We start from the raw sequence: 22,628 nt of genomic DNA on the forward strand, positions 1-22,628 counted from the left end.
TCTTCAAGCCTTATGAGCTAGAGATCACTATAAGTTTTAGAGAAATATTGTTGAAAAACTCACATGCTTAAAGCCATATAATTGTGACAATCTCACATCTAGCAGCTCATGAGCCTCGAACTTAAGTTCAAGCCTCTATGATCTAGAGACTCAGATTTCAAGCAATATGACTTGGAGATCATTACAGGTTTATGACAAATACTATTGAAAAACTCAAAATCTTAAAGCCTCATAAGTGACAATCTCTTCTTTGAACATCTAGCTCACGAAGTTCGAGCCTCTATGACTTAGAGACTCCATTTTCAACCCTTATGAGCTAGAGATCACTATAAAGTTAAGTTGTTTTCTCACTCCAAAGTGGAAACAATCTCCACGCGTTCAATTTTTTAGAGTTTATTTTGTTCCTATTGAAAAAAAGAGAGTAGTCATGGTTTTTCTGAGTGCTCAATGAGAAAAAAGTTTAAACTTGAGTGAGAAAAAAGGCCTCTTTCACACCTAGAAAATTTTCTCAATATGAAAAATGGCCTCTCACACCTAAAAACATTTTCATAGAAAATCGATTCCGTAGGTCATGAGGATTCTTTCGAGCTAGAAATCATTTACAAAATTCTCTATTTAATGAGGCTCAATCTTAAGCTTGAGAGCCTCTTGAAATAATAAATCTTGGAAAACTCTTAACCTTGAAGTCTCATAAGAGACAATCTCTACTCCTAGAATCTTTGGCTTATATAGCTTGAACTTAAGTTTGAGCCTCTTGACCTAGAGACTCGATTTTCAAGACTCATGAGCCATAGATTCTAGGAGGATTCTTTTTATCTGCAAACCATTTGTAAAATTAATTACTCATTAGGCTTGAGTGTAAGCTTGAGACCCTCTTGCGACAAAGACTCTTGAAATACTCATAAGGTTGAAGCCTCACAAGCTACATTCTTTGCTCCTAGAGTCTTTGGTTGATGAGTCTCAAGCCTCATCAGCTTGAAGTATCATAAGCTAGATATCTCAAGCTCATAAGCTTGAAGCCTCATATGGTAGAAGTCTTTAGCTTATAAGCTAAAATTTGTGCTCTGAAAATCTTTAGCTTATGATTCGCTACTTAAACTCGAGCCTCGTGACTTGGAGAATCAATTTTCATGTCTCATCATCTAGAGATCATACCAAGATTCTTTCTAGCTAGAAACCGCTTGCAAAAGTCTCTACTCATGAGGCTTGAGCTTGATCTTAAGAGCCTCTTGAGACAAAGACTCTTGAAAAGATCTCAAGCTTGAAGTCTCACTCAAGTCTCATAAGCTACAATATCTACTCCTATAGTCTCTAGCTCATGATGGTCAAACTTAATCTTGAGACTCATAAGCTAGAACATCAAAAGTTTGAAGTGTCATAAGCAAGACGTCTCTAGCTCATGTACATGAAACCACATAAGTTACAATCTCTTCTCCTAGAATCTCTACCTCATGAGGCTCAAACCTCGTGACCTACAGGCTCAATTTTCAAGCCTCATCAGTAGCTAGAAATTCCTAGAGGACTCTTTCTAGTTGAAAAGTCTCAAGGTTGTGACCCTCTTGAGACAAAGGCTCTTGAAAAGTCTTTCTAGTTGATCATTCAGTCTCTATCTTTTAGACTCAAACTTAAGTTTGATCCTCATGACCTAGATTCTCATTTTTCAAGTCTCATGAACAGTGCAGTAGAACTCTTTCCAACTAGAAACCATCTGCAAGAGTCTCTGTCTCAGAAGGCTTGAATTGAGTCCTTACCTCATGGGTGCAAGATTATGTTTGAGTTGATCTAAATATTGAGTTTCTAAGCATCACGGTCGTTTTAATAGGACTCTTCCAAGTTAGAAGCCATCCACAAGAATACTCTCTCATGAGCTAATTCATATTTAAGGCTAAAGACCCTTGTAAAACGTTTTCTATTTGATCATCTTCCCGAGTCTCTAGTTTGTGACGCTTGAATTTAATTTGAGCCTCATGACCTAGAGACTCAATTTTAAAGCCTAATGATCACTTTTATAGGACTCTTTCTAGCTATCAACCAAGGGCAAAAGTGTCAATCATACTAAAATCAAGAGCCTCATGATCTAGAGAGTTTTGAAAAAAAAAACGTTCAAACCAAAATCCATCTTTAAAAGTCGCTAGCTCAAGAGGCTCTTAAGCTTGTGACCTAGAGACTCAATTATTAACCCTCATGACCACTCTAGTGGGACTCTTTAGTCACACTAAGCCTCTTGAGCTATAGACTTTTACAAAACTCTTTCCAATTGAAAGTAATTTTTTGAAGTTTCTAGCAATATGAGGCTCACGTGAGCCTCATGAGCTAGAGACTCAATATTCAAGTCTCATAAGCACTATGGTAGGACTCTTTCTAGCTAGAAACCAAATGCAAAAGTAAGTCTCTGCTTTTCTATGAATCAAACTTTAGTTCAAGACTCATGAGCTAGAGACTCTTGCAAAACTCTTTCTAGTTGAAATCTCATTAGGACCAACTTATGTTTACTTGGTTTGGCACCTCGTAGGGTGCTAGAATTATTGTTGATACTCGTGTGAACTTTGGACATAGAGACTCATGAGCTAGAGACTCATGAAGGTTGATCAACTAGAAAGAGTTTTGCATATGTCTCTAGTGCCCAAAATCTATAGTGAGCCTCACGAGGTATAAATTCTTGGATATATTGGAAGAGATTTTCAATTGTGTAGACATCTATATTACCATTTTGTCTTAAACACAAGATCTTCTACCTATTCAACATAGTAAAGCCAATTGTGAGAGCTTATTTGTTGCTTATCCTTCAACAAGTATATATTCTTATCATGAGAAGGATATGCCCATATCTAAAAATTTGTAGCTTCTATTATCTTAAAACAAAGCTATATTAGTTTGGAAGAATGAGAAAAGAGAATATTTGGGATTTTTAGTTTAATAATAGGATGATAATAAGTCCAATTTGTATTTTATTTATAAGCTATAGTTTAAATAGAGAGAAGGAATTTAATGATTGTACTTGGTACAATTTTATGAAAAGGACTTGATAATTGCATTAGTATAGCATTCCAACATTATGGCCCATATTTAAATGAATTCAATGAGTTTTTTGCCATGTGATGTTCGAGATTTCTCTTAACAATTGATCATACCTTATAGATAGATGTTAATTTTGTGAAGATAAACTACTTGAATAGAAAACAAGATAAGGTTCATTGCTAATTTTGTAAGCACATGCAGCTACATTCAAGAGCCACATCATCAAGACCATAGGATACATTAAATAGCTTCATTTCTAGCTTTAGACAGTTTCTCTTTGGAGCTTTTAGATTAAAGCAAGCCTTGACAATCTTGATTTTACAATTTTTTTGCCCAAAATTAAAATCTTATAGAGAGAAGTTACATATCTTTTAGAAGAGGTAGACTGAGCAAAAAAAACTTTGTTTCGAAGGAATGAATCTTAGTTATCTTATTCATGTAATGACAACTTATCACACACATTTTTACATTTCTTTAAGGTCCTTACGTGAAAATTAAATTCACAAAACTATGTCCAACACTCACTTCAAGTTGAACATAAAAAGACTATTAATGATGCTTTCAAAAGTTGCACTTGAATAAGTTCCAAGTGTTGACTATATCTAAAGATAACGTTCATGTATCTTGATGAGTTTTTAATCTTTACAAATTCTATTCTTTTTTCAAAATTTTAGTATATGTGGTGATTCTAAACACCATAGTTAAAGCTCTATTAATTTCTTTAAAAGTTCTTTATTGATATCTACCTTTTCTACTTTGTACCTTGTGAGCTTTCTCTTCAACCACAATACCTTTACTACTACATCCTATCATTGAGCTTCCACTATATTATATGGGTGAGGCTCAAAAATATCATTGAAATACTTGGGTTTCTTAGCTAAAAGCTGAAATCTTGTCGGGTTTCTATCTGTGTTGAGGCTCAAAAATCTATTTCTATAGACTTCAAGCTTAGTATTCTTGCTTCATATCAATCTATGGGCCAACAAGTATGATGAAGTTAAGCAATGCTTTCCATGGGTGGACAAGTGTGATATACGATGCTCTCTCTTTTTGAAGGGACTTAATTTTTTCATCCTCTTATTAATGGGTCTTTTCCCGTAGCTTTAGACTACTTTTTAGATAGTTTGGTTTGAGGAGAGATGTTTGACTGGCACTAAACACACTTAGACAGAGAAATTTTGGAATCAATATACATAAAGCTTGCTAAAATGAATTTTTCTCAAGGAATTCAAAGCCACACTAAAGTACAAAAGCTATTATTTCTAATTGAAATACAAGGAGGCCAAACAAATTAAAATGAATTATGACTAAGGCTCCTTAACTAGAGAAGTACCGAAGTGTGGGTGGGGGTGTTGTATTAGGTGTCATTGTATTCATAATTTCTCTACGTGGATAGAAAGACACAAATATCTTTTCATTTAGATTAGTCAATTAATGGTTAAATTTGATGCTACTAAGTCATGAAACTTTTATATTGTTTACTTACTACTCAAGTGATCAATACAAACAAACAATATCCGCCTCATGAAACTATCTCATGAAATTAGATCCTATTATACATATTATCCTCTCCCAAAATCCAGCATGATTGTGCTTGTCATCAAGAGACAATTCTAGCATATGTACTAATCTTAAACCTATCAAAGATAAATAAATGGTATTAACTGCATGAAAATGTCTCATGGAAATATCCTTCATAATGTGTTATTTAGTTTAAAAGTCAAGCATGTCATAAGAGAGAATCCTACCTTTTCTATTAAAGAGATGCCCTCCACAATCTAGCTAGGCATGAGAAATAGTGGTTTATTTTGGATTGGGGATCCATATCTCTCTTCCCTTTGATTCTTCTCGATAGTGATTCTTTTTTTTTTTTTTTTAATCATTGTTTAAGATATTCAATGTAATCAAAGGGTACCAGACCCATGAAAATACTCTCATGGAAGTAGCCTACATTTACACATTATTCAATTGGAATAGAAAGCATGCTCGTTCTCTCCATAAGAGAGATTTTTGTGAGTAAAGAGATGTCCTCTATCCTCACATAATGTAGAATGTGCACGGGCATACTTGATTTCTCAAAAAATATGTAATCAATTATGGAAAGAGCTAAAAACAATTGTGAGGAAAACAATAATTTCACTTTTTGAGGGGAACAATAATTACATGGATATTTGGATGGATATATGCAAATACAAGTGAGGGGAACAATAATTTTACTTTCTCAAGGGAACCATAGTTACATGGCTATTTGAATGGATTTATGCAAATATAAGCAAGGATATACTTGCAATACTCTAGTAAATGAAGCCATTGCAATAAAAAAATAGAGTATGTACAAGAGGAAGCACAATGTTTAAGGATACATATGTCTAGGGTTAGCCCCTTGATATGGGTGCCAAACTCACATTTATCTCTTGTTGTAAATATGAATTGCCTAAATGAATAAGAGTACTTGTTAATATCTTGTTTTTCTTCATTTGTGATCTTAATGTTTTTGAACATCATCCTCATTTGAGATCCCATCTATATGGAAGTTTCTTTAGTGAAGGCTTGTGAGAATAAGTCTATTTTTGTTGCCTATTTGTTATCCCAGTGTTTCTTAACACTATAATTCTTGATGATGCTTTCGACTCTAGTGGCCCTTTTTTTTAAATGTCTTGAATTTTTTGAAATTATATTGTTTTAATTAGCACAATCTATGACGGAAGTATTGTTAATAAAGAGGTAAATCTTCCATATAAATAATGTTAAACCATGCTTCTAGAATTGGCATAGTATATACGCAAACAGAACAATATGGCTTTGTGTTGAGGCTATGTCGATGTGTTAAGGTTAATTTTATGATCTAAGGCTCTAGTCACTAATAATGACTTGCATGCATAAGGTAAGTGTGTTTCAAGCTTATGTCCTATCTTCAACTCAGTGTCCTAAGTAGAATTAACAAGTAAAGATTGAATATAAATTTGAGCCTCCCATCCATGTGACATTGTCTTATTTCTATAAGGCACCAATCAAAAATTGCATATGCATCTAGAAATATGTATGAGACTCATGCTCATTTGCTAGTTCATGAGAGGCATACTAAGTAGCACCACCAACAAAGTGAGGAGCAAACTTAAATCTGAGACCATACATGGGTGAAAGCATGACAGGGTGGTACACTTTTATGGGTTGATTACTAGTTTTGAATAGCTGCACTATTAGACGTGGCGCACGGTAAAATTTTTGCAAATTAATTCTAAATTTGGCTCCAAACAGCTTTTTAGATTCTCCTCTTCAAGAGCTATCCAATGATATATCACACGCCTTGGGTTCTATCTTTGTCAAACATATTACAGCTATTAATTTACCAAATAGTGATGTCCCAGACATAGCTTTGGTGTCCACCCAGTCATGCTTTCACCCACACGTGCTAATGCCCCATCGTGCCTCTTTTTCAAATGGCACTAATCAGAACTAGCATGTGTGCCTTGAACTAAGTTTGGGCCTCATACCCACTTGCTAGTTTAGTTAAGGACTATGAGGCAATTAGGCTAAACCCTCACCTCAGTATCCTTCATAACAACAACAAGTAACACCTTAACTTATGTTTGAGTTGCACATCCATGTGCTAGTGCCTTGAGCTAAGTTTGAGTGTGTCCACATGCTACGTTAAGTGTGGCATGTGAGGCTCAAAGTTAACTTCAATCCTCTTCTTGATATCCCACACAACAACAAAAGTGAGATGCAAACGTCACTTTGAGTCCCCTATTCATGTGCTACTCCCTCATTTCTATATTGCACAAACAATCACGAGGTTAAACTTAAACAAACTACTCTAAGTTTAAATCTCATTTTAAAAGTTGTGACTTGAATAATTCCCAAATTTCTAAATATGTCTTATCTGCTCTAGCGACGTTTGGAGACTCCACATCTCTCTCTCTCTCTCTCTCTCTCTCTCTCTCTCTCTCTCTCTCTCTCTCTCTCTCTCTCTCTCTCCATGACACATGACTGCAGGGGTGGTTCCTTTGCTAGCTGCCAAGATGTTGCTAGCTCCTAATGCAGCTCGCTCGTCTACACTATTGTGTTGGAATTCCTTTGTATGCCTTGCTACCCTCCTGTGCTTTGTCTTGCCTATGTCCGTCAGAGGGAGGGTACGGGCAAGAAGGCTGCAGGCTACCAACATGTTGTTGCCATCAGGTGCAGGGCTTGTGAGAGATGCGGGGGCCCAAGAGCGTGTTGTTGAGGCAATTAGGGGCTCAGGGAGGGCAGAGTAGAGATGGTTGGAGCAAGGTGCTATGAAGTAATAAGTGAGGGGGAGGAGTGAGGGTACGTTGCAGGACATCCGTCCTCTGTTGTGGGGCCAGAGGGGACACACACACCTTGTAGGAGAAGGGAGAGAGGGGTATTCAGGCATGGCAAGCTCAAGCAAGCGGTGGTCTCTGCAAGGGATGAGGAGATGGGGAGCAGGTGGGGAATTGGACGGGTGTAGATGTGCGCGCAAGGGGGGGTTGGGGGGGGGGGGGGGGAGGGGATATTTGCAAGGAATCTTTCTAATAGTTGGGTTTTTATTGTTGGAATTAGGGTTGCAGGAAAACACACACAGCTTGGAGAAGACGAAGGAAGCTCAAGGCACACATCAGAGAGAGTATTACTTAGTGTGCAATAGAAAGATAAGTTAGCCCGAGAGTGATGGGTGTATATACAACGCACGGGGGGGAAAAACTCCTAGTGAGGAAAAAAAATGCCCCGACGGTCCTAAGTGTGTTTATACACATCACTACCACATGTATATGGTAACAAATCCCCCTTGGAGTGATGCGGTGAACGAGAGTTGGTACATGAGTAAAGGGAAGTGCCATGCCTTGAGGACATGATCAGTCCACAAAGGGGAGTAAGCCCAAAGATTTGCAAAAAGCTTCGAACTTCTCATGAGACAATGCCTTTGTGAAAAGATCTGCAAGGCTGTCCTATGTTGGCAGTGTCCTGTCCAGCACCCAAATGTAGATAATGTTGGCAGTGTGCTGACTATCAATGTAAATAATGTTGGCAGTGTCCTGTCCAACACCCAAATCAGCCATATGACATCTGAGCCATACACACTCAACTGTAGCTGTGAAGACTGCTCTATACTCAGCCTCACAACTAGAAGCGACCCACAGTAGGTTGCTTCTTGCTCAACCATGATATACATGAACTGCCAAGCATGAAACAAAAACCACTTGTGGACACTCGCATGTCAAAACAAGCAACCCGTTCTGAGTCTGGAAAAGTATGTAAGTCTGGCGGCAATGATCCCCTCTTGGGATAAAACAAGCCAAGATGTAAAGTGCCACTCAAGTAGCAAAAAATCCTCTTGACATCCTGCCAATGCTTAGACCCTCGGCTATGCATAAGTCTGCTAACTTGTGAGACTGCAAACTGAATATCCGGCCTCGTGTTGCATACATAAATGAGGCATCCAACATCACTTTGGTAAAGAGTGACATCTGCAGGATCACCAACATCATGAAGACTTAATTTCAAACCAGTTTCCATGGGAATGGAAATAGGTTTGTAATCCTCAAGTCTAAACTTACATAGCAATGTCTCTATGTAACTTTTTTGACACAAGGCAATACCACCATCACACTGCTTAAATTGTATACCCAAGTAATGATGCAATAGCCCCAAATCTTTCATCTTGAAAGTAGCATTCAAATCATCCTTAAATTCAGCAATATGTCTCTCATTTGGTCCAATGATCAGCAAATCATCCACATAAAGAACGACAATGAGAAGTACATCACCCTCACATTTTACATACAATATGCTTTCTGTTGGGCTGTTATGAAAGCCTCGTCTGACCAAATGAGTGTCAACCTTCTCATACCAAGCACAAGGAGATTGCTTCAACCCATACAAAGCTTTGTTACATTTTCACACCTTATCCTCTTGTCCTTTCTTGACAAAACCGCGAGGCTGCATTACATAAACTTCCTCAAATATGTCACCATTCAAGAAAGTAGTAACAATGTCTAATTGATGTACATCCCAACCAAAATGAGCTGCCAATGCACATAGAAAACGCAGTAGTCATACGACGAGTGGGAGCAAGAATCTCTTCATAATCTATGCCTTTTTGTTGTGCATAACCCTTTACAACAAGTCAAGCCTTATAGCAATCAATCTCACCATCCGGTTTGTGTTTCAACTTGTAAACCCACTTCGTACCAATGGTCTTTTTTCCAGGAGTCAAATCACATAAATTCCATGTGTCATTTTCTAAAAGTGCGTCATATTTTGATTGCATGGCAGCCATTCAATTTTTTGAATTTTGTGCTTCATCAAAAGACAGAGGTTCATCAACATCATGTAAGCTAGACACAACCAAAGCATAATAATCTGATGCATAAGATGCATGCCAAGGGCCTGAACGAGTACGACTAGACAAAGGTGCATCCAATTTATTGTCACGAAATGTATGCACCAGCCATTTTGGCATACCTCTAGCTTGCTCATTTTCAGCCCTTTCCTCATCAAGTACATCATGTACATCTACATGAGTAATAGGCTGATCTATAACATTTTCAGAAACCCCCATCGACTCTACATTTGCCTCATTGGAATTTACCTTCGAACTTCCACTACTGAAAAGAGGCAACAAAGTGTCATAAATGTCCTGTGAGCTGACATTACTGTCTCTAGTATATGACAACAAGGGCTGAACAGAATCTTCCACAAACACAATATCCCATGAGACCAAGATACGCTTTGTTTGCATATGATACAGCCTATAACCTTTGCTTTCAACACTATAACCAACAAAAATACATTTGACAGCCTTATCATCCAATTTTTTGCGTTGTGTTTGTGGCACCAAAGCATATGCCAAACATCCAAAAATACACATGTGCTCAATAGAAGGCTTTCTATCATGCCATGCTTCATATGGAGTAATAGGCTACAAAGCTTTTGTAGGACACCTGTTTAGTCTATAAGTGGCACACATGATGGCCTCAAGCCAGAACGAATGCTGCAAAGCTTGACTTTCGACCATACATCTTGCCAATTTCGTAAGTGACCTGTTTTTCCTCCCAGCAACACCATTTTGTTGAGACGTATAAGGCACTGTACATTGATGTTTTATCCCACAACTAGCCACAAATGCATTAAATTCATGAGACATATACTTCCCCCCTTGATCGGAACGGAGGGTACCCATAGTACATTTCGAGACATTTTCAGCCATAGCTAGAAATTTTTTGAAGCATATAAAAACTTCGTACTTTGCTTTAAGCGAAAATACCCATGCATGCCTGGAGTAATCATCAGTGAAAGTCACAAAGTAAAGGTAATTTCCCAAGGACAGAGTTTGCATGGGCCCAGAAACATTACTATGCACAAGCTGCAACCTACATGTGGCCCTAACTAAACCATCCTTTGGAAACTTAGAATGTTGCATCTTACCCAAAATATAGCCTTCACAAACATGTTTAATAGGTGCTTCAAGAGGTGGCAAAGAAGCAACCATATCAGATCTCTACAAACGTAGCAAACTGGCAAAATTCAGATGATCAAACATGCATGCCAAAGTTTTGTATATGAAATAGCCTTTAAATCCACAATTGCATTTGCAAAATTCTACCCACACTTGTCATACAAAGTTAGCTTATACATTCCACACATAAAATGTCAGATGCGAAAATTTCATCTCCGAAACTGAGATCATGTGCTTTACATCTGTCATCCACAAATTTTACTACAAGAACAAGTCGAGCAAGTGCAGATACAGACAAAAGATTCTTCTTGATCCCAGGTACATAAAAGGCATCAACAAGTGTGAAAGGACTGCCATTTGCAGCAGTAAGCACAATATTTCCAACTCCCTGAACTAGATAAGAGGCATTGTTAGCACAAGTAACTGAATTCCCACGAGGGACAGACTCAAGAGAGGTGAACAAATCATGATGTGAGGTAATGTGCTTTGTAGCACCACTATCAAAATACCACATATGTGAATCTGCAACAACTGACATGCATGCATAATGGACAACAGGATTATAGGTACACTCTGCACTAAAAGCCGTTCTACATCAATATCAGCATCACAATCTCCTTTTATAAAAGACTCAACAATAGCTGCACTTGTAGTGGATCCAACATTTGCAGTGGAACCACCTCTTTCTTCTTAGCCTCTTTGGAGTTCAACTTAGGACACTGACACTGCTATCAAGTGATCATTAGCTTTACAATAATGTGGAAACGAAGACCGAAATGGGCTTGAATCAGAAATCTGAGCAGACTGAGCTCTTTGAGCACACCCGAAATTTTTGTCGACTTGCGAACACTCGCCAAAGCTCACTGAAATTGGAGAAAGTGAGCAGGCATGTGATGGAGCTTCTGGCGACTAAGCCCGGGAGCAACCTACTCTGATACCAATCGTTGGGATTAGGGTTGCAAGAAAACACATACAGCTTGGAGAAGACAAAGGAAGCTCAAGGCACACAATAGAGAGTGTATTACTTAGTGTGCGATAGAAAGATAAGTTAGCCGTAGAGTGATGGGCGTATATATAATGCACGGGGGAAAAAACCTCCTAAAGAGGGAAAAAATGCCCCAGCGGTCCTAAGTGTGTTCACGCACATCACTACCACATGTATATGGTAACATTTATTATTAGAGAGCGAACATGTAGGAAGAATACAATTTGGTTAGTTTAATAGACCACTTGGAGTCTTGATAGTAGTGACTTGAAAATAAGGTAAAAGACGACTATGCCATTTTGAGTTGGAAGCTCAAAGACTTTTCTTGATAAAGAGAAGAATATATACACTTTTTCTGAAGGTTGTGTGGTTAGAAATAGGAATAAGCTGCTAAAAGGGGGATCCATGTTGCCATTTTGAGTTGGGAGCTCAAAGGCTTTTCTTGATAAAAGAGAGGAATTTATACATTCTTTCTCAAGGTTGTGTGGTTAGAAATAGGAATGGGATGCTAAAAGGGGGATCCATGTTGAAGTCTTATAGATCTTGTCCATATCTAGATGCCAACATATGTAACATTTCTTAGTAGCTTTTTTCACATGAATGAGCATGAGTTAATGCTAAAGAAAGTATTGTAACCTAGCCCCATGATGCAAAACCTTGCATACGATTACAATATTTCCCTATTAAGTGAGTTGTTATTCAAATTTTAGGGAAAGCATGCTCGCCTTGCAGATCAAGCCATCATTGGGAGTCCGCTCTTGTTGTTTCATGTTGTGAAGATAAAAGATTCTTACCATTGTCAACCCATATCTTCCTTTGAGTGAGTGATTGGACGTGAATGACAATACTCACTAATGAAGATGATAGTATTGTGCATGGAGCTTAGCATAAAAGAAGCACATATTTAAATTGGAATTGTGCTTCATTTAAATTAGGTTTTCTAAGCAAACTAAGCGAGACAAATCACCCTTGGAGGTTCTTAGAAAACAAGATATTCTACACAAAGGCTATGTTGTATCCTTCTATTACCTTGTAGAGCCAAATACAACCATGTGGGCAATGGAGGTGGCTCTCCTTGAAGAAATCTTATCCAAGAATATGGGTTATTTAAGCATGGTCATGAGGTTGGAGGGTCATCTCTTATAGTGCAATTACATTGTACACCTTTAGTCCAACCTTTGGTGCTTGAATTGTGATTCTAGTGGGCATTGTAGGTTCATAGAATTTGTAGAGAATCTTAGTGCTTAATCCTACTTAAGAAGAATCTAGAATAGAATAACTCGTGTGTATATTTGTGCCATCTATTGGTTACACACTTTTTTTATCCAATACTTCCATTCCTCGACATGAAACCATATGTTCAATGCACCATCAATACAATCATAGGCATGCTTACTCTTTAGCTTATGCTCTTTGTCTACAAAAAATTCACTTGTGGGTCACAATGTTCTTGTCATAATGATAAGGTTATTCAAACCTTTTGATTAAGTCATTACCTTTCATAAAAGAAGAGTCTCAACCTACCATATCTTGGAGTTTGATAGAACATATAAATGCCGCAATTTCATTATCAATATGTACTCAGATTGTACGTGGTGTGTTGAGTAAAATTATGATTACATAACTCTCATGGCATAGGACGATACCCTTAACAACATATCCTTTGTTGCAAATGAAGTATGTCTATTAAGAGATAAGTTGCAATGCCATGTTTATGTGTCTTGTTAGTTAATCCTTTTGGGTGCAAGCATCAAGGAATTATGAATATTGATACCATATCAACGGGAAGAGGGGAGATTTAAGAGTCACATAATAAAAGAGTAGGATTCCTCTAAAACTCCTTGTGAGAAGATGTTTTCTGCAATACAAGAAGGTGGATTCTCCACATGCTGTCAAGTCATGTGTTCATGCATGCATCCAAATTTTTTGTAAATTCTCTTTGGGAGAAGCCATCATACGCTTACAACTCTCTTCGAGCTATATATTGCTCCCATATTGCTCTCTCCGGTCTTCTTATGACTATGTAACTGTGACTGTATATGAGGATGAGGAGGAAGAGTGTTTTTGTTAGCCCAAAACGTTTCCTATTATGTATGCATGATCTACTATGATCTAAGCTCAGACTTTAATTTTGATTTTGTATTTTTGCATTAGAGAAAGAGATGCTTAGAAATCTACAAAATAGGTAGAGATGGGAATGATACTATTTGGAGTGTCAAAAAATGCAAGAACATTTAAAAGCTACCTCTTAAAATTGGAACACATTCTTGAAGTGAAAATGACCTAGAACAGGCTTTGAAATTAGATATATCAATCAAAACATAGTCGATAAATGGGGCAAGGTAGACTATAAAGTTTCAAGAGGATTTCTAAATCTTAAAGGTTCTATTTTGTAGAGGCTTGCTTGTAAAGAGGTGATGGACATGTGAAACTTGGCTCTCACTATAATATGCATGTCTCAAGTGCTAGTTTGAAGAACAAAGCCTAGCACCAAAATGACTTATTTTTGTAAGTTTAGCCACCAAGGCATTAGATGTGGGTGATTTATAATTGCATGTTTTGCCCATTTTAAAGCAAAACATTGTGTCCCCTTGTTTTGGGAATGAAGAAAGTAACCTCCTTTAGTAATAAAAAAATCGTATGTAGAGCCATTTGTCGCCATAAAATCATGAGATGCAACTCAGAATGCCACCATCTAGTGATGACATATTTCCAAGATCTCTTTAGCACTAGATGTGTAGCTGAAGACAATAATCGAGTAGTCTAGGGCGAGATAGAGGTCTGGGAGAAGATATTCAAGATTGTGAGAAGTGGGACGAAAAGTTCAGACGACTATCTTGAATGTAAGTTGATTTGGTGGTTGCAAAATTAAGAGAATGATGCACAAATATTCTCTTTCTAAAGACTCAAAAAGAAAACTAGGCAAAACGATCTAAAACACTCCACATAGAGAAGTACATAACACTACTCCATAAAGACTATCTGCATAGTTACAAGATCGGTTCCTCTTTTAAGTAAATAAATTCAAAATGGATTGGAGAGTGAATGACATAATTTAAAATTACCCCTAACCTAATTATAGTAGGTGAATGCCAATGTTCTTTTCAACACTATAAAGGAGAGTGAATGACATTACTTTAAAATGCCCTAAACTAAGTATAAGAGGTGAATGCCAATGTTCTTTTCAACAATTTAAAGGGTTTTGATTTGGAGAAAAGATTTTTAATTGCAACTGTTGATCACAAAATAAACCTCAGTTAATCAAAGAAAGCCTTCAAATGCATTAAAAAACCTCACAAAGCCAATCCTCAAACAATATTTTTGCAAGATTGGATCCATAAGAATAATTGTACCATGGTTACTATTGCAATATTCACTAAGGAACATTATAAAGGGTGATAGTTATATATTTCAAAATCTTCACTCTGAATTCTCTGAAGACGACAATTTACAGAAAACATAGAGTGAAACACACCAAGAGTGTTTTGCTAAGCATGTGCTTAATTGGCAAGGGCAAGAAGCAACGCTGTGCCACGCTTCACCCAATGGTCAGGAGAAACTGTTCCACTTTTCAATGTAACATAAAGCAAAAAGCTAGGTCTCTCCCGCGACCCAGTTCGAATGGGATATAGATACAATGGACACATGTAGATACCTTTTGTGGGCTTCTTTTTGCTTACCATTGGTTTGAAGTGCATGATTGGCATTGGCACAATAAGCTCCATAGGTTGAGGCTCCTATAGAATTGAACAAGTAAACCTAGTAAGTAATTGAAAGTAGTTATAAGAGAGCACATTGCACAATTCAATGCAGACTTCATAGCCAAATCTCCGATCCCTACCCCCCCCCCCCCCCCCCCCCCCCCCCCCCCCCCCTTTTTCTCTTGCGATAGCTACGTAAGAAGCATGCCGACTGTGTGTGTGCATGTGTTTCACATGGTAGCTTTAGAGCAAGCAAACTGAATCTCTCTCTCTCTCTCTCTCGTTCTCGTGGTGGCTTTGTAGCAAGTTCACTGACTAACACACACTCTCTCTCTCTCTCTCTCTCTCTCTCTCTCTCTCTCCCATTTTACCTCTACGAACTACTAGCTCCACAAGTAGTGACGAATGCAATAAGCATGCAAAAATCTTATCATCTTAGTACAGGCTCAAGCTAATCAACTAAACACAGCCACTTCCACAAAATACAAATGGACTGACCAGGGGCAACTTTCAAATTTCAAATGTATCTCTTATCTTAATTCAAATAGGTGCTGACCTTGAGGCACTCGTTGTCCTTGTCCCAGCCGGCCCCTTCGAGGAAGAGACCCTTGACGAAGATCCCGTCCTTTGCGGGCTCGTTGATGTCGGCCTCGTCCCGGTTCACAATGGAGAACTCCCAGGAGAGCGTGTCGATGGGCACCAGGCTCCGCCTTGCCGTCGTCTGCATCACCGCCGTCAGGAAGTCCGCTGGGTACGTGAACCCACCCAGCCAGTACACGTTTGGATATGTCCCATCCGCCCATGCCTTCAGCTCTCCCAATCTCTGCAGCAGATCCCTTGTCCAAGAGCCCAGCGGCTTCAACGTAGGATAGCTCCTGCTCGTCACCCGAAAGGTGAGAGAGAGAGAGAGAGAGAGAGAGAGAGAGAGAGAGAGAGAGAGAGAGAGAGAGAGAGAGAGAGAGAGCTGAACTATGTCCTGTTTGTGGAGAATTTATAGTAGGAACTGATGATGGCGGTGAAGATTTCATCATATTTCCTCAAGATAATGCACGGCAAAGCTGATCGTTTTGTTGCCTTAGATGACAATCATGAGTCAATAATTGCAACTTAAATACTGGCTATTTTCTGATTTTCCTTATCTATCTAGGTTTATGTGTTTCCCTAGTCTCATATTTAGAGGCTTCTCTCAACATGATAGATTGGAGCGAACAAGGTCATTGAGGTCCATACATCTTTCTTTTGTCATAGTTTAGAGGCTTCTTTCAGCTGGTAGGATTGAGTTGAATATGATAATCAAAAGGGAGATTGAGCTGAACTTGCAGCTCCCCTCAAGTTCCTTGCATGAAGATCATAGATGGCCCATATGGATTGTCTTTTCCAGTCTTAACCTTGAATGGATTTATCACATGTACAAAGTACTTAAATACTAGTGTGCCTCATTGAATCATATTATTGGCCAGGCCATCGTTTGATTAAGGGAGGTGGAGATGACTCGGTCAAATACCATGCTCGTCAATTGTGCCACCTAGATGTAGAGAGGATAACCCTCTATTAGTATTTACGTAGATTCCATTTGTACTATGAGCTTTTATTGCCTTTTCCTGTTCCGTCAAAGTCCAGGGTCAAGGGGCGTGCATTCTGGACCACACATCTACTGCACTTTCCTCGTGCTGAAGCCCCGTCAGATCTGTGACAACTCAGCACACGTAATAAAAAACAACAGTGAATGTTGCAGAACCAATCATTTTTACCCAAGTCAGCGCAAGGAATGGTGATCTGCATGGAATGACGAGCACCTCAGAAGTTCAGTGCATGGAATGATATTGACGTGCAACACGTTAGCTATGTGATTGTATTCGTGGTCGCCTGCAGAGGGTTGCTACGTACGACGTGTCAAGTTGGCATTGGCCCCCATTCCCTTGGACTTTGACGGTCGGGAATGGTCGTGCACAGACCATTCCCATGATCAGTGCTCCCGGCCTCCGCTGGTCGCCCTGATTATGGGGAATTGTTAGTGCACGACCATTCCCTAGTCCATATTAGTTGAAGTTTGAAGATGCCAAGACTTGTAGGCTTGGAGATATAGACTCTACAATGAATCTAGGTGACTTACATTTTATGGCTTTTAATGAAAAAAATAATAGCACAGATTATTTGATTTAGTCGACAGTCTCTCAAGCTTACTTGATCCATCTGGCTGGAACTTTTCCCTCAGAGAGGGCTTTGTACATTGTTTCCAGCTCTAGTGACATGACGACGAGTCCTTGAAGGCCTTTTTGTAGACTCATGCAAGATTCTCGAATGTGTTTCAAAAGAATATTGTATCGCTCTATTTCCTGAAATAGGACTGTATGCAATGCTGATGCGTCTCCAGATTTTTGACTTTGAATGTCTGGGAGATCAAAAGGCTCTGGAACCTGCAATAGTTTCAACAACCTCTCCTAATGCTATTTAACATGCATGGAAGCAAAAAAAATCATTGTAGGCGTGTGAAGATCAAGGTAAACATGCAGAACCTATCTTACTCTTGCATCATTAAAGCCAATGGAGCCGTTGACTTGCAAGAGGGTTACCTGTTGGAGGAGATCTGTCACAATATTCATTACTTTTTCTTCTTGACTCATTCCGCCTTTACTGCTCGTCTCCTTTGGTTGCAGGCTAGCAATGGTTGTCAACATCAATTTGCTAGCGGATAACTGGGATGCTATATCTGCATTTGTATGCTGCCCAAATGCCTCTGGTCGGTCAACAGTGGGCCATGTTTGTATGAATTCCTTGTGAGTCTGTAATGTTCCATCATCGGGTATATGGTAAAGGGCGATGCTAGACAAGGGAAAGTTTGGCACAGTAAGAGCTTCTTGACAGTAAAATTGGTTCAAATAGGAGGAGAGCACTCGTCGATCTATCTCATCTGTAACACGGCCTCCATAATTTGCCTCTGATATCAAGAACTTCAAGGCCTCAAATGGGGTCTCTTCATAGGCATCTAAATATGTTTTAAGAATGTCGTTAGAAACCTGCAAACAACGACATGCTAGTTAGACTCAAATTGGGTGTAGTTTGACATGCTTCTAGTATTCGTTTATAACAAGCCCAATGCAGGTACCTGAAAATCTGTGTCGTTGAAGTCGTAAGGAATGTTCAGTCCCAGGGTGCCAAATTTGCGACGTTCCAACAGCACACTGTGAAAGTATGCAAGAGAGAAAAAGAGCTTTTGATACTTGCTTTGCGTCTTGCACTTTTGGAATGATTCATCTGTTGTCTGAGTGTACAATCTCAGTACATTGGCACGCATGCCCTGCATGTAGCCACATCATGTATCTGAGAACAGTCTAGGTTTATTTTCGATTTTAAATGTCTGTGGATTGGGGGAATGAGCTTACCTTGGGTGGTTCTGCTGTCATTTTAACACTACGTTGCAAAATAGAGATGGGAAATTTATCATTTGGCTCGCTAGATAGCCATAGTCGGAACATTTCATGAGGATTGCTCTTTTCCAGTTCCTGAATCACCTTCTCTAGCTGAGGAAGCCAGCTCGTCATAAGGTGGCAGTTAGCAAGGAAAACCCATCCACCAGTTCTTGCCTGTCAGTATGCAAACCTTTCAATTTAACAGTAAAAGGAGGGTAGAGATACGAAGGTAACCAAACTATTGTGCTGTGGTTTGTTATGTCTTGCTCTTGCAGATTTTAGTTGGTCAAATGCCACGCACAAGACTTACTGATTCATTTATGAGTTTAATGGCTACAGGTCCTTGTCCTTGACCAAGTGCAACGGCATGGAATCGATCTGATAATCCTTTTGATGCAGCAAACTGCTGTAGTGAAGTAGTTGGGTCGACCCCTGTAGGAATTGAGGGCGCGCGTTTAAAATTTAACAATTACGTTTGTCAAAGCAGTGACCTTTAGGTTAGAGCCACAATGGTTACCTGCAGAGAGAATGAACAGAAGAGGGCTGGACGGTGAAGAGTCATCAAAAGACTCTGCTAAATCTAGCATGGGTGGCTCTACAAATTTCTGTCCAAGAACATTAGCTACATATGCTGCTGTTGCAGACATCAAGCGATCCTGAGGACAAGTTTGTGAAGAAAGTGGTGAGTTTTCTTGAGGGGGAATTTAGTTCTAGTATACTTACTGCTTTGCAGCACTTTGCATATGATACCTGTCGGAAGCACCGGAGCAAGATTAGATGCTGCAGCTCATTGCATCTGTCTTCCCAGTCGCCTGGAAGCTCAACATTTTCTGGTTCAGAAGTTCTGAGCCAAGTTCCCCATCTTCCCGTTTCTTGTTGAAGACTTCCAACCTAAGATTCAGCCCATTAAATGCAGAATTGCAAAGATTAGAGCAATTTACTGCTTTGAAAAAGCATGCAAGAACTTACAATGCCTTCAAAATGGGTGGGCAGAGATGTAGCAAGTTCTGTAACATCGTCCCACGACGACTCTGAGATCCATTCTGGAGCTGGATTTGCTGGCTGTTTGGAACGGTCCAAGACTGAACCTCCTCTCAAGAAAAATTGCCATTCATCATTTGTGATAACATTTGATGTTAAAAGGATTTTCGAGCATATCTGTAACCATTCACATAATTAAAAAAATTTAAAATGAACCTTATTGAAAGAAATAACCTTTTAGATACTGTCAACATCTACATATAACACATGCTGCATTTCAAAGTATACCAAGAGGGACATCAGCAATTTGTGCTTCTCAAATAAGCCTCGAGACGTGTATTTATACACGGCATAAGTATGGTAATCGATGAGACTTTTGATTCTCTCTGTAAGATTGTCAGACCTAAAAGCAAGTATCACAATTGTCAGGCTGTAGGGTTTAAAAGAACTGTAAACTAAGCCTCAACTTGTGAAGCACAGGACAAGATGGTTACTTTGCTGATCTCATTATCGATATAAGGAAAAGCTCCATGTATGCTTCCAAAGAAAATTGGTACATGGGATCTATTGGAACCAGTTCGTTTAGGATGAAGTAAAGCAAGGACGCTCTTTCTGCACAAGATTTGTATGCTGCACTAGCCACCTCAATGCTTTTTGCTGTCACCTCTGCTACTTCCAAAGATTGTTTGACCTGTTTAGATGCCAAACCATAGTTTGTTGTAGCAACCAATGTGAAACATGAGAAAATATGCGAGAGCCAATTGCTGTTTATATCAATGTCAGGATTCAAACCGTTTCATATGTCTCCTTTGATACGTCGAGTGTATTAATCAGATCCAAATTATCTAGCAAGGGCCCCTCTGCTGTTGCAAGAAGCCGGAGAATTTGGTCCTCACAAGCTGCTTGAGTTTTCTTCCCCATTGTAACCTACATTGAACACAATAATTGATTTGTTGTCAATAAATTTACAGAGGTGCATCAAGCTTTGTTGGTCTTTGGCTTGCCAAAAGGGCAGAGCTGTAGGTGGAAAAAAAACTTTCTTCTTTTACAAATCTTTTGAAAAAATTCCTATTGGTGGATAAAGAGTTGTGCTTTAGCTTCTGAAGTCATATTTTTCAGTACCTTAGGTCACTTCAAGCGATCAAATACCTAACAATGAAACATTCACACCTGAAAGACCGTATGAAAGATCCCAGGTTCTCACTTGATCATGAGTCATTGACATACATGCATTTATTGAATGTTCTATACTATAGGACACCTCACTTTTCAGGTCATGGGACTCGTGTGGATAGAGCTACAGGGATTATAGATCTCGATGCCCTTGTCCCTCTCGTACATCATGTCAATGAAACATTTACCATCACTGCCTCTAGACCATTATTAAGAGATGTAGAGCAACTCCTGCGAGGTTATTTATAGAGGAGGAGATTGATGCCATGATGTAGTGGCCTATGAGAGTTTATGTGGTGGTAGTTACAGTGGCAGCCTGTCACAAACGGGAGCGCATACCAATATAAAATATACTCGGATAAATAGAATTTATCACTTAATATTGAAGCCAAAGGACATAGAGAGAAATAAATAGAGAGAGAGAGAGAGTGAGAAGATCGACACAGTACTGGGGACCAGAAGATGGGCTGGTCCCCCCCCTTAAAGAGAATCCTTTATTAGGGAGAATCTTATTACAAGCACAAGAACCGGAGAAAACCCCTCCGTTCTAAATCTCTGAATCGATGGTCGTTCCTTCCCGTAAGGGAAATCCGAGAGACGAGCTCTCAATCCTTTTTCTGTCTGTACTCGGAGTTGAGACTCCGCAGACAATTTCCGAATTCCGTTTCTAGAATTTCCAAGCGTAGGCCGAAGCCTTCTCGCTTCTCCTTCGCGATGAAGTACCTGCAAACACACACGCAAACACGTGACAACAATTTGTATGGCGAATCCACAATAGATACCTGTCGCTCTTACGTGGGAAAAGCGACTTTTGTGCTTCGTAGTCTCGCGATCTCTTGTGTTATCTGGTGGCCGAGTCTTCTCTTACTGATGTTGGTAACTTTCTTTCAGTGAGGGCATGTGGTGCTTTTATAGCTCCTTGACCACGGCACGAATAGCTGCTCACGTAGAGATCGCGGTCGTTTAAAAAAAAAATAAAAATAAAATTCTGTTCTACCCGAAATAGGGAGAGAGAATTCGCTGGCTGGTTTTGTTGCTTTATTTTCTAAGTGGTTGCCCACTTATTAAGTGGACGGCCGGCATATTTTAAAATTGGTCTGAACTTGCCCAAAAACTCAATAAAACCTTATAAGTTTCAAATAATGCTTTTCACAACACTTCCCAGGTGTCCCTGGATGCAACCACATGCACAAATGCAATGCAGACATAGATTCCTCGCGGGAAAGCGTTTGCTCTTCTCGGAAAACTCGTTAAAATATTCCGCTTTTTAAGAAAAGCTTCTCAAAACCCATCTTTATTCTTGTGCTTGCGTCTTTACGCGTATTCCTCTTTTCCAGTTCGGATTTCCTCTTGACTATGGATATCCCCTTTTTGATGCACCCGTCACCCACCTTGTGACGCATCAGAAATACCCATCACCTAGTCCTTTCCTACCAAACTTACGGCACAATCTCCTTCACGATGCTTTGTCACCCATCCTATGACGCATCAGAGATGTCCGTTCCCGGATGGTCGGATACTTCTTTCCGATGCTCCCTGTCACCCACCCGATGTGACGCATTAGAAGTACCCGTTCTTGGTGGCCTTACAGATATTCCCGTTCATAGTGCTCCCGTCATTACTTTGAATGACGCACTAGGAATACTCTGTACTTGGATGTCTCCAATGAGAAAAACCCTTTCACTTAAAATTCCAATAATTCATTTAGAATTAGTTTCTTGGTGTTCCAAGCGAGAAAACCCTCTCACTTATAAATCCAATAATTCATTTAGAATGATTTTTCTGTCAGATAAAGCCAATTTAGCAACATCCCTCTCACTTATAAACAGTTGTCCTCAACTGTAGAGGTCCAAGTGAACTGTCGGGAAGAAGCCGGAAAAATTCCAAATCTTGCTCAATGG

General features: G+C 39.2%; 1 protein-coding gene across 1 annotated transcript in view; it reads right to left on the reverse strand.

Moving 5' to 3' along the window:
• Window positions 1–14,736: 14,736 nt before the first annotated feature.
• The window catches only part of LOC147422484 (dynein-1-beta heavy chain, flagellar inner arm I1 complex-like), a 345,996-nt gene continuing 338,104 nt past the window's right edge, over window positions 14,737–22,628 (reverse strand). Inside the window, exons 59-71 of the mRNA XM_086503137.1 lie at window positions 20,347–20,481; window positions 20,049–20,245; window positions 19,843–19,957; window positions 19,543–19,731; window positions 19,324–19,464; window positions 19,091–19,229; window positions 18,884–19,005; window positions 18,547–18,747; window positions 18,270–18,461; window positions 17,737–18,180; window positions 17,348–17,580; window positions 15,720–16,038; window positions 14,737–15,199 (exon numbers count right to left, since the gene is read on the reverse strand). Coding sequence (XP_086359263.1) covers window positions 14,963–15,199; window positions 15,720–16,038; window positions 17,348–17,580; window positions 17,737–18,180; window positions 18,270–18,461; window positions 18,547–18,747; window positions 18,884–19,005; window positions 19,091–19,229; window positions 19,324–19,464; window positions 19,543–19,731; window positions 19,843–19,957; window positions 20,049–20,245; window positions 20,347–20,481 — 2,664 coding nt within the window. The 3' untranslated portion in view covers window positions 14,737–14,962. The remainder of the gene's footprint in view (window positions 15,200–15,719; window positions 16,039–17,347; window positions 17,581–17,736; window positions 18,181–18,269; window positions 18,462–18,546; window positions 18,748–18,883; window positions 19,006–19,090; window positions 19,230–19,323; window positions 19,465–19,542; window positions 19,732–19,842; window positions 19,958–20,048; window positions 20,246–20,346; window positions 20,482–22,628) is intronic.

Source organism: Adiantum capillus-veneris, chromosome 27 (genome assembly GCF_014529385.1).
Source record: "Adiantum capillus-veneris isolate H3 chromosome 27, ASM1452938v2, whole genome shotgun sequence".
NCBI lineage: Eukaryota > Viridiplantae > Streptophyta > Polypodiopsida > Polypodiales > Pteridaceae > Adiantum > Adiantum capillus-veneris.